Source organism: Tachypleus tridentatus, chromosome 7 (assembly GCF_004210375.1).
Source record: "Tachypleus tridentatus isolate NWPU-2018 chromosome 7, ASM421037v1, whole genome shotgun sequence".
NCBI classification, from domain to species: Eukaryota; Metazoa; Arthropoda; class Merostomata; order Xiphosura; family Limulidae; genus Tachypleus; species Tachypleus tridentatus.
This window is the reverse complement of record NC_134831.1, coordinates 128,337,701-128,353,842: the sequence shown is the minus strand read 5'-3', so window position 1 is coordinate 128,353,842 and position 16,142 is coordinate 128,337,701. Positions and strand designations below refer to the sequence as shown.

The following is a 16,142-nucleotide window of genomic DNA, read 5'->3' as shown; positions in this document are numbered from 1 at the left end:
ACATATGTAAAATGAAGTTAAATGACCTACATCTTAACACTCTGTGTAAAGTTGCACAACAAACAATTCAAAGTAGTCATATAAAAGTAACAGTCCATTACTTGGTTCAGAGAACCACACAAACACCTTATGGCAGCAGGGTTTTCTAGGTAGTTTTCCATCTGATGATCATACTGAAACCTAATGACTTGGAATAGCAGCATTTTAGTGTGAATAGATGTCCAGTTTGTAACTGTCAGTAGTATAGTGATGGTTACTGAATGAAAAAATCAATTCTTCCTTGTGGTTTAAGATAATTACAACAGTGAAATGTTTCTTTTGTATCAAATTGTAGCTTTAAATATGGGTGATATACTGCTGTGGTAATTTTTGTCAGATACTTCATCGATTCATTCTTTTTTAATTTAACATTAATTATGCCAGTAGTTAATCTCAAGTATTTAGCTTATGTATTATTTTAAGCTATTTTATGATTCCAATTTTCTTTTGTAACATTAAATTTGAAAACTGTAGTGGAAGCTCCAAAATGACTTCCATCAATAGTTTAGATTTATTTTTATTAACTCCATTAAATATTCTTTGTCAGCCTACTTTCTTATAGTATGTAAAGATGAAACTCTTCCAGATTCCTTCTATCAAAGATACTGCTGGCAGTAAAAGTCCAAAACAGGAGTGTGAAGTGAATCATTCTAGTCTGGATTTTTATTATTTTCATAATTTAATAACCAGTCTCTGTCTCATTTTAATGTTTTTGTTACAATTTTAAAGCCTTAAAATTTTCTTAAATTTGCATTAATAGGTAAAAATAAAATGAATTTGTAATGCCATTTTAGTTAGCATTTTCGACTTACTGAGCTCTATCAATTTTGCTTTTGGATGAATGTCACGAAGGGAACTTTTACACATGCAAATATGTAAAGTAACAATAGCTGGCAACCTTTTTTTCTAAATAAGTAAAAATTATTTAAAACATAATAAAACACTAACCAAAAATTTAGCAATATTTAGTACTTGTATTATTTTTCAATCACACAAACAGTAGAGCTGAAATCAGAGTATATTTTAGGAGCATCAAACATTTGCTAGTTATAATTAACCTTAAAATTACTGGCAGAATCAGTATTTTTTTAATATTACTGATGGATCAAATTGCTGTTGAATTTGCTACTTTGTTGGTTGCAAGTTCCCTTACACAATAAGTCACATAACCTGAACTACAGTTAATCCCAATTCACTCATTTCTAAGTATCTTACACAGAAAATGAATGGTTTACCCCATTGTTTTCCTATATTTTTTATAATACATGCTGTAACAAGTAGTAATTTACTCTTTATAACTGAAATACATGGACTTCAGCAGTATATTAAAAAATGTATAATTTGAGGGTTAATGAATCATTTCTTTGATATTACTTGTTGAAACATAAATATCCTCAACTTCAAACTTGTTGGAGATGAAGGTCTTACCAAATTAACTTGTCTAAAGACAATATTTATATAAATTCTGGTAATTAGATTATTAATTAAAAAGTTCAATTTTCAAAGTAACATTTTCAAATGGTAGTTGAAGAATACAAGATTATTTTAGAACTTAATAATAAGGTGAATAATTATATTCTTTTTCCTTTTGTGTTTTTAATATCTTTTTTAAAAGCTAATCTGAAAGGAAATTCACTGATATTTTTTGAGAACCCGTGTTTACAAGATGACAGGCATGAATTAAAATTTATTTACACGATACGTTTTTATTTAAAAATACACATTCAAATATATATTTTCTATTTGTGAAATCCTTTAGGAAAAATCTTTATTTACCATGCTTTGTTTCTTTAATTGTCAAAACAATAGAATAAAAAAATTCCACAAGGAAAACTGTGCACCGTTAGTAGTTTTCAGGGTTACACTACAATAAAAAAGTAAACAGAAAATAACTCAAAGTTTACAATATTAGTAATTACCCAATATGGTATTGGTGTTATTTTAACATTATGCCAGACTCTCTTATGCATGTTCTGAAAATAATATACCCTCCCCTTGTTATTAACATTCCAAAGGTGCCTTCTTTAATCCCATAACCTTTAAGAAACTGAGTTAACCTTATATTTTTATACATGCTTGTAGTGCACTAAAAACTGTACAGCTGATTACAATATATGGTTAATAGGTATTACTGGTACACATAACATGAATACAAAAAGCATACAATTAGATATACATCTCAAATTAAAAAGCAGTGTACAGAGGTAATAATTTAAGTGCAAATCAAGCTAAGACTAAATTATTAGAAGCAAAATTCCTTTAGTACTTCCACCATTAGTACGTAATTTCTCTCATAAACTTTAGCACACCTGACTTTTATTAGTGGATTTACTGAATATGTATTTTTGTTTTAAATATACATTAAAGCAGTAAATTTCAACTGTATTAAGAAATACACATTTTAACCTGTGTACTTCCATGTATCTATATAAACTATTGCAAAATAATAAAACTTTTCAATCTATTAAGCTTGCAGGCAGTTGTTTTTTTTTTCACACTACAAAATACTTTGAAAGGAACATACAACTTCTTTTATAAATATTTCTCCCCAACTTAAATGGCTTGAAAAAGTGTGGGGTCCATCAATGCATGTACTTTAGGGTGAAAGAAAATTTCTATTCCTGCACACAGTATTGCATTTTTATTGTTGCTTAGTTTGAAAAGTTTTATATTTAGGCTTAACTTCAAACTAAAATAATGTGAAGCACATTTCAAACTTAACAAAAACATAAGTTGTTTTTTTAATATGATGGCATTAAAACATCTAAATTACAACATTTTCAAACAAATACTGTAATGTAGATTCAGGGACTCTTAATTTTTCCACAAGTATTTTATATTTGTGGAATATGTCATTCAAAATTTCATTATAACCAACCTAGTTTGAATCATGTCAAACTCATGTAAATGGAATATTAGGTTGTCACCTGGGCCAAAACCTCAGTCCATCTGACTCCTCAAATGGTGCTGCTATAGTTCTAAATTTTTCCATTGCTTAGAAAAAGGTTTTTACTTCCTTGGAATTGCTCCTCTGACCCTCAGTCTGCGGACACCTTCTCGTAGATGCTTAGGATGTAATGGTCCTGTTTCTCCATTTTTCTCCATTACATCTAAGGCTTTAATAAAATATACAACAATATTAAATAGATGTTAATTAAGCACAAATCAATGACATATCATAAGTAATCATTTTTGCCTGGTACCAAGTATTGTTTTTAAAAAATCAGAAAACAGCTAAAATGGGACAGAAAACAAAACAAATATAACCATTTTGCCACTGTTAACATAGCATCATCAGGTACTTAACTACTGAATACACTATAGGTGATGTCACAATCATAACCTTTAGCTTAGCATAATCATAAACTTACGACTTGTGTTATATTTATTATTGGTTTGCACTACTTTATTGAGATAACTTCCCTTATTTTACATTTGTTAACATTATGTGTTTGACTAATTTACTTTCACCACAGTGTTAAATATCTTTCAAATGTTGACAGACATGTGATGGAACATGTTCATGTTCCACTATTCTAGTACTTAACTTCCTACCAGTCAAACTAGAAATGTAGCAATTACAGTCTGTACATTCTACACTGTGAGCTACTTTCTTATCTGTAGTTGGTTCAGTTATATTTTTTAATTCTATTTTTTTTCTGGTAAAAAAGTAAATTTTCCTACAATTGGAGATTTATACATCTTCCCTATTTTCAGTCATATGATCATATTTGATAAGCCACGTGCATATATAAACCAAATCATATGACTGAATTTTCCTTTTTTCAATAAACCTATCAGTTCTCAAGTATTTTCCTACTACACTAACAGGATAATTATAGCCTTTCATCAATACCTTTTCCAAACAATATACTTCCTTATCCAATTCTGCTTTTGAACTGCAATTATTGTTGCAATAGCCAATAATTTTTATGATCACAAATATTTGGACTACTTATCTTTATTATATGTATTGTTTTCACAATGTTTGACCAGTGAATTCTCCAGTCATCATCAGGTGTTACACATATTTTATGTGCATTACAACCAGAAAGCCTTTTTGGGAGTTACCAGGATTCAAAACACTGCACCTATGATCCCAAGTAGGACACATTAACCACTTGACTCTCAGAAGAATACTTACTGAGATGTTTTGAAAGTACCTCTAGCATTATTTTATCCCAATTTTTTTGTAATACTGAGAGCCATATTGAGCTTAACCTTATATTTGGTATACTGAAGGGATTAGTAGTCAGTTCTATGTGTGCCATCTTCCTTATTTTCCATTGTAACTCCATGCCAATAATAGTGGCTTTTTCCCATACTGATCTATGTTCTCCATCACTCCTTGCATGATCTGCTATGCCAGACTTGTTTATCTAACACTGGATAGTTAGTTGTTTTCTTATACTCTTCCAGTCTCACAGACAGCAGACAACCTGTTTCTCCTTTCTATTATCTACCACAACTGCATGGAATGTCAAATATGCAATTCTTTGTTTGCTCCAGACATTAGTGGCCAGATTTGGAGTATTCTTTGGAGCATTGTATTACTTCTGAAGATAGTCCGGTGTTGTATTGTCCACATATTCTCCATATCTTCTCCAATAGACCTCTGGTGTGTGGAAGTGACACAAATGCTACTGGTTTCTCTTGGGCCTGTGACTGTTGTATTGTATGTCTTGGACCAATGGAAAGAGATATCCAAAAGGTTTCATAGAACAAAACACACAATATTCATTCATTAGTTAGCCAGACACTTTTTTTTCCAACTTACAGCATCATGGTTGGTAAAACAAAGTATTCAGCCTAACTAACTAATGAATATTTACTGTAAAATAATTACCAATGCTACAAGTATAGCCACCCATTAATTATTATTAATGCTACAAGTATAGCCACCCGTTAATTATTATTAATGCTACAAGTATAGCCACCCGTTAATTATTATTAATGCTACAAGTATAGCCACCCGTTAATTATTATTAATGCTACAAGTATAGCCACCCGTTAATTATTATTAATGCTACAAGTATAGCCACCAGTTAATTATTATTAATGCTATAAGTTTAGTCATCGGTTAATTATTATTAATGCTACAAGTATAGCAACCAGTTAATTATTATTAATGCTACAAGTATAGCTACCAATTAATTATTATTAATTCTATAAGTATAGCCACCAGTTAATTATTATTAATGCTACAAGTATAGCTACCAATTAATTATTATTAATTCTATAAGTATAGCCACCAGTTAATTATTATTAATGCTACAAGTATAGCTACCAATTAATTATTATTAATTCTATAAGTATAGTCACCAGTTTTGAGTTTATTCCTTTATTACTCAGTCATGTTTTCGCTGCACCTTTTTTTTACATGTGAGGTGTTTTTTGATTATATAGTGGGGAGAAGACATCTGCAGCTAACATGATTTTTTTTATTACGTATTTTAGGCCTAATGGTTTCTAACGATACCTTAGTTTACATTTTTTTTTGTATTCTGTATCCAACAAAGTCATGGACTTATGGGCAAGTTAGTACGTTTAAACAGATTATTATGTTTACAAAGTTGAATAGGTCTTTCTGGACCCCTGTTGGTAATATTATGAATCATGCTCAACAAGTGTTTTCAGAAGAATTAATCTAAGAAAAAAATTGTAATAAGTCAAACTCAAACATTACTGGAATACAAGAAGAGAAACCATTTGTTAAAAAAACATGGGATTGTGTAATAGACATAATAACAATAACATGGGGAAAATACTGCCAATGTAAATTTGCACATCATTCACAACATGATAAGGATATTAGCACATGATCTTAAACAACTTGTCATTATTTGTTATAAGCTGAAATACCTGTAAACTGATGTAGAATGTTTATACTTAATTAAAACAACACAAGTTTAACAGCAATCATGTAATAACTTGAACATAAACTTTATCTCAAAAATTTAAAAATTATAACAAGGCTTCTTTTAAAACAACATTTGCAGTTTACTTTCCATCTATCAATAAATAAAGATTCTGATGTGATCCTACATTTCACTGACCATGAGAAAAGCATGATTGTTTAAGAAACAGTCCAGCAACTTTCATACTTTGACCTTACATCTCTTTAGGATATTCAATATTGTCTAAAACATCAACTGCTAAGACCGAGACTGACTTAATACTCTGGGAGTTAACTAATCAACAGATTTTACAAAATAGAAACAGGATTAAGTTCAATTTTGAACCCCTAAGGGCATTCCCCATAGTCCATAGGGCTTATATACAAATTTTGATCAAGGTTCACCCAATAGGCTCGGAGGAATTACACTACAAATAAACACATTTCGTATTTAACCTGTGTATATGTATACATACAGCTTTCACAGCTACACACACTATACATAATTAAGTTTCAAAAACTTCTTACCTTCCTCGACAACCTCTCCTACAAAAACCTTAGCAATGCCAGACACAGCTATAACCACATTCTGGGAAACAGAGCATCCAGTGATTGACTGCATGAGCTACACAAATGAAGATACAACAGTTTCATTGAACATTTAAAACAAATTTATTACAATAAACAGAAAAACTGAGGATGTTTTCAAAATTAAATGTAAAATAACACAATTTTTTGAAAAAATACTTTCATAATAATGTTTTGTTACTTGAATTTTTCACAAAGATACTTGAAGTGTATCTGTGCTAGCTATTCTCAATTTAAAAATGGGAAAATAGAGGGAAGGCAGCTAAACAACACTACCAATTACCAACACCCAGGATTGACCACCTCATTATAAGCTCTCATGGCTAAAGGGACTAGCATATTCAATGAAGTGATTTGAACGTGTGACACAGATTACGAGCCAGTTTTTAACCACCAGGATATTCAGCAGCTGATAACACACAAAATTAGTTATACCAAAAATTAAAGTACATCTGAAATTTGAAAATATGATCAGAGTACAGGGGGATCCTTGTTATACATCACGATACATCCCTGGAAGTGGGATTTACATCTGAAATATTAAATAACACTATTCTTTACACATATTATGTAAAGATGCATTCTTCAAAAACTTTAGTCCACTTTACAATAACATTTTATAGAGTGCAACACAGAGCACTCTACAGTTATTGGTGAACACTTTGCTTAGTAAAAGTAGCCTGGCAATGTTTTAACTCTTTCTCACTACGTGGACTCAACTGAATTGACTGATCATGTGAGAACAAAGCCTGTAACCAAACGAGATTGAAAGCTAATAAAGTTATGTTTTGTCAGAGTGATAACAATATAATAGACTAATTTGTATTAAGTTTCACACTTACTGGAGGGGAGATAGATTAAGAGGGAATAACTACAGGGTGGCCCGTAAGTCCCTACCCATCCATATGTTATTATGCTACATTCAATTATGCATGTATTATAAACTTGGTTTTTTCAGAGAAATATGCCTGATGCAAACCCATTTACGCTTGAAGAACGTATTGTGACAAGTACATGGGTACACGAGTGCAAGAATACTGATGATACACTGGATACATAATAACATATGGATAAGACAGAAACCTGAACAAGCCAGAAATATCAAAATTTTGCAGCATTATCTTAAGATAAAAGGCCCTCGATATGGCAGAACCTGTGTAACTCGGACGGAAAACTATCTTTCACCTAACTCATCTATCAACGAGTAAGATTAGAACCTGAGTAAGGCAGAAAAAAAAATGTTTCTGATTAAATATTAAATTTATTTAATAATTTCTTTAAATATTAATAAATTGTTTAAATATTAGTAACTTCTCAGACATTTTGTTGCAGTAAGTATTGGTTAAATATATTCTGTTCTTTTTTCTGCCATCATTTTTGCAGTTAAATTAGATTCATGATTTGTAGAAATATATTTGTCTGTTAAGTGCAAAATTCTGCTCTTTAAATAATTTTCACAAAAACATAAATTCCTACCTTTCCTAATTTTAAAATTTAGGGAAACCTTACTGAATACCCTCATTTAAAAAAAAAAAAAAAGCTATTAGATATGCATATAATCTTTAGATGAATTTAAGATTAAGCAACAAGATAATAGGAATATTCTACTTTTCCTTGATGATGCAACTTTCGGTTGTAATCTGAAATTTCAACTTTCAAATGTTCATTTAGTCTTTCTACTTCCATGTACAACATCAGTTCTACAGCAACTAGATAATGAAATTATACAGTGTATAAAACTGATATACAGAAAATTGATGCTTCATCATATTATTGCAAACATGGACGACTGTAAGAGAGCATCTAAAATGACCATGAAAATTGGCGTGTTAGATGCAATTGCATTTTAAGTCATTCAATCAAATACGTAAAAGATGAATGTGTAATAAAGTGCTTTCAAAACTGTGGATTTATTCTTGATAATGGCAGAGATTATAGAGAAGTTGTTTGTTATGACAATTCTAGCAAAATCCAAACTCTGATTGAGAAGATTGATGCACATAATTTGTGAATGTTGACAAGAATGTTTTCACAGAAACTGATGAGATTGATTTAAAAATCTATAATAGAATTGCAAGATGGTAACAGTGTGAAAGATTCAGAAAATGAACAAAATGGAAAAGATAGTGAGAAAATAGAAATTCCTACTTTATTGCAAGTGTTAAGTTATATTAATGCTGTCAAATTGTATGCAAAAATGAAGAGATAAAATGAACTTCATGAAAAGGTTGTAGAATTGGTGTTCTCTTTTAACTGCATGAGAAAGCCCATTGAAAAAAAAAAAAAAAATAGTTGAAATTGGACACTTTCTTCAAATAAATCTGATTAAGATTTTGTGTACTTGTGTATATTTTGAATGTCTATTTTTGTTCTTATTCTAATAAATATAGCATAAACAGTAATACTAACTTTATTCACAAATATCTTACATCTCTTGAGTCAAGCAAGTATAACGTTCTGCTCAAAAATTATATATAATTAAGGAAATGCATGTTCACTGTCTAAGCCGGAAAACCTGCTTAAGCCAGAAATTTTAATCGGTCATATGCAATTCTGCCTTAGACAGGTTTTACTGTATTAAAATATTGATTATTAGCTACAAGTTTATGTTATACTAACTAGTATCACATAAAGTAGTACATTTCACTTTTGAATGTAACTCACTATAACTCTCATGAGATGGTGACATGAACAATTAAGAATGCCTTGGGCATTAAGGGTTAACAGCCAAGTGATGAAACAAAGCAACATTGTTTCATAACTAATGGTAATAACTGGTAAACATTAAATCTTGAAAAGTAGTCAACAATGTTAGAATGCTCCATAGAAACAATGCAGAGTAATGCAATGCATGACAGGAACTCATTGTTCTTAATGCCTTAACTGACAGAAAAGCATGCAATAATATTGTTTACAATACAGAACAATATAATCTTAATAGATAATAATATAAAGAGATACAGATGTAATACTGTATATCAAATGTTACAATATTATCTGTAGCAGAAGCATTTAAGAGTTGTACTTTAAAAATCATCTTCTGCTGAGAGTTAGTAAAATTCTGCAGTAATAATTACAATAAATAATAAACAGTCTTAATTTTGGGTGATAAGCAAACTATAGAAACCTTCTATGACCATTCTATCTTTAGTTACTCTTAACTTTAAAATACTAACAAAACCTTATGTTTTGCCCCGATCAGGAAGCACATAAAATGTAAACAAAGAAACACACAATTCAGTTTAATTAAAACTATGTAACTTTTTATGATAAATAGTTTAATATATCAATTTCTATGTCAAGCTATCATTTGTCTAAAAAATATCGTTTTTTCTATTTAACTTGGATATTAAAAAAATCACATTATTTACACTTACATCAACAGTGGTTCATTATTTATTCTCAAAATATAAATGGTTAAAATTATACTCCCACACAAAGTTAAAAGAAAAAAAACACCTTTTATTTAAAAATAAAATTGATTTTAAAATACTTTTATAGTTGTACAAGTATCACAAATGCACATTTTTCTAAGTATGACACTTTCAGGCCAGTTAAAACAAATAGCTTGTTTCTCCTCAGTATCACATCTGGAGACTACTGCTGACCCTTTTTTGTTCTTTAAAAATATTAAATTCATCTATTTTTAAGTGTTTGTTTGAAACGCCATCTACACAAAAACATGATTGATGATAATTTTGATATCCAAGTCATGTTCTTTAAAAACAAAAATTTTTCTTCTTCTTATATTTCTAAAAATATTTAATGAGAAACTAAGATACTTCTTTTAAATTTCACCTTAATCTATGAAACAAAATATTTATTCCATATACAAATAAACAGACACCTTTTAAACAATTTATTATAAATCATGTTTTTAAAACAAATGTAAATTTTCGTTGCTTAATCATGATTACCTGGTTAGGCACAGAAATGAGTTTTTTAACATGTTAATCAACCCTTGTATATTTGACAAAATATTCCTCATTTCATCTTAATTCGATTAGCATTTTACCTGCAGCGAATTGACATTTGAAACTCTGACTTGTTTCCATTTTCCACAAAGTAAAACTTATCACCTGAAATAACTCTTGATTCAGTTATTATGTATACTTAGTATACACAACCTAAAAACATTTTATGAAATGGAAAAAATGAAGAAATAAAATTTTGTCACTTAAAACAATGAACCAAAATACATATGTACAAAATTCTTGAAAGCCAACTAAATTCTTAATTATCCTGACCTCATGTTACAGAAGAGGGCTTGGATCAGTAGTTTTCAATTGTTATTTTATGTTTTGCAAACTTGTCTTCAATGTTTGAAGATAAATTGATAATAACATACATTCAGTGTTTTAGTAAAAATAAATCTATATGTGAACTAAATCTCATAATAAATATCTTACATTCTGAATCAGATTCCAAGATACTCTTTTACCGGAATTTATGAAACCGTACGAAAATCAAGAAACCTACAAAATTTTCCACACCATAAAATTAGAAAATTATACACTTACAGAGCCATCGAAGTCGTAGGTATTACTTATAGTGATGCTGTCTTAACAGTAGTGGTACGTGATATGTGAATGGATCTTGCTACATACTAACCATTTCTTAATGATCTGATATGAATCAAGAATCAACAGTCACAAATACATTTATATACAGAATCTGATTGGATATTTTCCTGTAAACAAAAGTAGTTGAAAATCATCTGGCACTCACATCTTATTCCAACTTAAATTATTATTATTATTATTATTATTATTATTAAGAAAAACAATGTACTGACCACAGTAAACAGGTTAATTGTACAGATAATTTTAATTGAAATTACAATTTATAAAACAAACTTAATGCATTTCTGCATTTTTGCTTGTGAAATTAACCATTTATCAATTACTTCATATTAGACATACAAAAGATTTGGAAATGATTAGGATATTATTGTTTTGAAGTATGAATATTTAAGGACTAGTTTAATGTTTTTAAACTATTTGTGTTTATTTTAAATTCTTAACATTCTTTCCAAGTAGTTTCCTTGACCCACATAACATATTTAAAGAAATTACATTAAAAGACAATTTTAAAGTAACATAATTCAAGTATTTGTATGTGTTGAATGAAACTTGTCATTATAACCTATGCTTAATAAGTAATGTACAGCACAGATTTTCTACATCTACAATTATTAAGGTAAAACATGAATTTTTAACTGTGAAGATGAGCAGATAACAAGTAATAATAATATATACATTTTTATTTAGATAGTTGAACTAGAGCTGGGTAATTACTACAATTTGCTTATCAATTAATAGACAAGATCATCGATCAATTACATTCTACTGACTGATTATTCTCATGATAAAAAAAGAGACAAACATCTTATAATATTACGAGTCATCATATTTTAATACCCATAAGACAAGAATAGCAAAGATTGCTTATTGTATAACAATGGGTAGTAAAAATAATCTGAAACAGTAATGATAAGAAACCCAAATTTAGCTTCAGAGTGAACACTGTGGTCTGATGCCAAATTAATATTAACCTCCAAATACTTTCTGTGAGAGACGACACTTTTTCATCAGTTTATTGTTTTGAGTTTAGGATGTTTTATTATTTCTGGCAAAATTTTTAAAAATATAAATTTTTTTTAATTGTCTCAAGTGACTCATATAACCTAGACTATCACTACAATAAATAATATTTTGAATTCAATGCAATGTTTGTCAACCAGCATTTAATATTTTTTGCATGTATTATAAAATAAGCATTACATATACTAGACTGTACCAAAATCAGTAATACTAAAGAAAACTGTCACGTTTTTGATGATGTGAAATGTAAGCAAAGTTAGAAGCAGAGCTTGCTATCACGTTTTTTATGTGATCATAAAAACTAGTGAAGTAAGCTGTTGTTAAACTACCTACACTTGCTTTTTAAAAGCAATACAGCACTTACCTCATTAAGGTATGGTAAATTTTTAACTTTAATTTTTTTATTCTTTGATAGGGATAAATGTTAACTGTGAGATGACTTGTAAATCATGCCAGATGACCATGAGAATACTTGAATGTATGCCTGCTGCTATAACCTGGACTAGAGAGAGAAATAAAAACATGTTCTAGGTTCTTATATGGTAGCTCAGAAACTGGTCTACTCAATTCTGTAAGGAGTAACAAGAATTTGGTTGAACATTTTAATACCCATGTCTCATATTATTTGAAATTGTGTTTTAAAACAGTTGTAGCATGTAACATAAACATAAAAATATGGGTATTCTGTAAGGCAAAGTAAAGAAACGATACACGTTTAGCATCTCCAATTTCTTACTCTTTTACAGCTACCTCCTCTCACTTTTTTTTGTCAATTATTTTTATTTTTTGAATTATAATTCTTCGATCATACAAGAACAAAAAAACTTCAAAGTATGAAAAAATGAGATACTATTCACTTTGACCCTTTTCTTTATTTGTTATAAATTCTGTATCATTTTAATGAAAAAATGAAACAAAATTTCAGCTTAATGTGGACCCTTTGAAAACATGCAACAATTTTGAACAAAAGAACCTTTGAACCTTTCTTTACAAGAGGTCACTAAAGAAAGGCTTCCTCCTTTAGTTCAAAATCTTTGGATACTAAATGTTTTTTTTGTTTTACTTGGCCTAAAGTTATATGTTCTTGAAATAGTTGTGCAGTAAAGACAGTCTTTCCTTACCCTCTTTATGGCAGCCTTTGGAAAAACAGATCTCCTGTACATTTCATACCTATTCAACTGGTCCTCTGAGAAATTTGACACAAGAACCCTTAAAAAAAAACAACAACAAAGAAAACACAGATGTATTGTTCTTGTTATAAGTTTTACTATAATTTAAGTAATAGATTCTAACAACAAACATTAATAAATTACTTTGGTATTGTTATAGCAATACAGTGTTTATGTGGTACTATCCCTCAACAATGTTTAACATTCTACATTTAAAGCACAATCTCTCCGTGTTTAAATTTTGAATTATTATAAATATTTGTTTAAATTACGCCACTACTGTTTTAGCAATAATAACAGTTACTAACTGCATCTTTTCCCTTTCTTCTTCCTCCAATTGCTCTTTGGTCTTTCCTGGAGTTTGCCCACTGTCAGCTTGATGCATAGAATCTTCAGTTTCAAAGTCATGATGTAAGTTGATGTTTTCTTCTGTTTTGGTTTTTATACGTTCTGGGGTTTGAATTGGCGAAACGTCTATGGAATCATCGTTTTCAGTATCACTAGCATTAAAATTAGGTTTAGAATCACGAGGAGATGTCACAGATATCGAAGCTTCTAGTGCTTCGCTACCTCCACCGCTACTATTTATACGACTCTCCTCACAGTTAACTGATGTATCGTTATAAACGTCTTTTTCTACGTCCTCCCTCATGTCTTCCTTTACCTCTAGGTCCTTTTCCATATATAATCTCAACTATAACTATTAGTTTAAAATAAAAAAGTAAATCCTAAGTAGTTCTACGTACACATAGGTTTAACCACTTCGAAATAAATGATCAGCAAACGCTTAAGAGTTAAACGGTGCTGAAGTTATCGTCTTTTTTAACCATTCAATAGTTAAAAAACAAAACCAGCAACAAAAAGAAAAGTAGAAGTTTTTAAACATACGACTGGTTCGGCACTTAGTAAAATAAATAAGTACCGATCCTGATATAAATGACTGAAAGGCATTTCATGTATTTGCTACAGAGTCTGAGGAAAGAAGGGATATATTCAATTACAAAAACAAACAAAAAACCCACTAAAGCTGAAGAATGTAATTTTAAATTTAACCTTAAAAGAAAAAGTTGAATTACAAAATCATTATAGAAAAAACTCAAATAAAACTTTTAAGACAAAATATAAAGAAAAATACAGAGAACTGAAATTTTTCAGCAAAAAATGAACTTAACCTCCGTAGTAACTGCAAATATTTAACTATCCTTGAAGACTATAATTTACTTTTAACATTAACACAGGCAAGCACCTACTTTTAAGGCTTAATTATCAAATAAAATTTAAATAGAATGATAGAAAAATCTCGTCTGTCAGCATAAGACAAAAACCAAAAATCCTGATGTTATAAGAACAAGATAAACAACCATGTGAACTTTCAATTCAATGAATCTCAAACCACAGCCCTTAATAAAGATCTTAACCACGCCGAAATTCCCTCCATCACCCCAACGTTAGACTTAAGGATTTTCATTGAAGATCTTTCCTGAAAAATAACAATGCAGTCAACAACAACTGATCTCAAGCCCAAAATCTCAAGAATCCGCGTCTAATTTATTGCAGGAAGACGAAGATTCACCGAAAATATTCAACATTCCAAAAAAAAAGAACAGGTTAGTGAGCAATTTTCCTCCCGAAAGCAGGATAATTTAAAAACCTTTCTGGATGAATTCAGTGAGAAATTTTCAAAAATATTAAACAATAAGAAGCCTATAAACCAATTCTTGGCATCAGCAGAAGGAAAAGACTTTATCATCCAAAGAGTTGATAGAGGAAACTCTATCATTATTATACCAATTACTAATCTATAGATGATAAAACACTCACTGACTCACTGTTTAGTTTAAATGATACTGAATTTATTAATTAAATGCGGGTTCGCGCCCGTGTCGCGCCAAACATGCTCGCCCTCCCAGCCGTGGGGGCGTTATAATGTGACGGTCAATCCCACTATTCGTTGGTAAAAGAGTAGCCCAAGAGTTGGCGGTGGGTGGTGATGACTAGCTGCCTTCCCTCTAGTCTTACACTGCTAAATTAGGGACGGCTAGCACAGATAGCCCTCGAGTAGCTTTGTGCGAAATTCCAAAACAAACAAACTCACAAAACTCTTTGGTATATTTTATTACTAGTTTTTACATACTACAGGAAGCTGAAACGTTACATCACACTGATGCCATGAGTAGTTCCCTCCAGCAAATAAACATCCAAATGAAAATATTAAAAATTCAATTTAACTCCTGGCTGAATTACGAAGTCCCTTAAACAAGCTTAATATCCATTTTAAATAGTACATTAAACTTTAAAGTCCATACTAAGTGATGAGGTCATTATAAATCATTAATAAAACAAAATCCCTGACATGTTATTTAACTATTGTTAAACTGTCCATTTTGATACTTTTACTTTCCAAAGCTCATGGTATGCAGATAAAATGATTTCTTTTACCTTATTATTATGTACTGCGGCAGTTTTTTCTTTCTGATAAACCTGTTATTTGCAATCCTCTTGAAGTAGTCTCGATAGGAACTCTACGCTCTTCAGTAGTTTGATATTCTGCTGCTCATTTCCTCCCTAAAGTTCCATGTATTTCCAAAAAACAATCACAGTGGGTAATCTTAAATTGGAGCAGTTAGAAAGATAGATAGTCAAGCCAAAGAGACAAGGGAACAACATTTATATCACATGTGACTTTTATCTGAAAAGAAAAAAGCAAATCAGCAAGTACAAGGAAAAGCCACTATGATATTGATGCTGAAAAGGCTAGATTTCTTCGAGATGATATTGTATAGCTGAACAATCCCTACTACAAGAAAAAAATTAGTGCAATATATGGTCATTTTCAACAACTGATTG

The 16,142-nt window shown here is 30.1% G+C and overlaps 1 protein-coding gene across 1 annotated transcript; it reads right to left on the bottom strand.

The window, feature by feature from the left end:
- Positions 1 to 1,725: 1,725 nt before the first annotated feature.
- On the bottom strand, positions 1,726 to 14,520 carry Taf11 (TATA-box binding protein associated factor 11). The gene is made up of 4 exons (XM_076513957.1): positions 13,604 to 14,520; positions 13,248 to 13,335; positions 6,464 to 6,560; positions 1,726 to 3,155 (listed from the first exon to the last, which is right to left on the bottom strand). The coding sequence occupies exons 1-4, from the start codon at positions 13,975 to 13,977 to the stop codon at positions 3,049 to 3,051; spliced, it is 666 nt and encodes a 221-aa protein (XP_076370072.1). The 5' UTR covers positions 13,978 to 14,520; the 3' UTR covers positions 1,726 to 3,048.
- Positions 14,521 to 16,142: the final 1,622 nt, after the last annotated feature.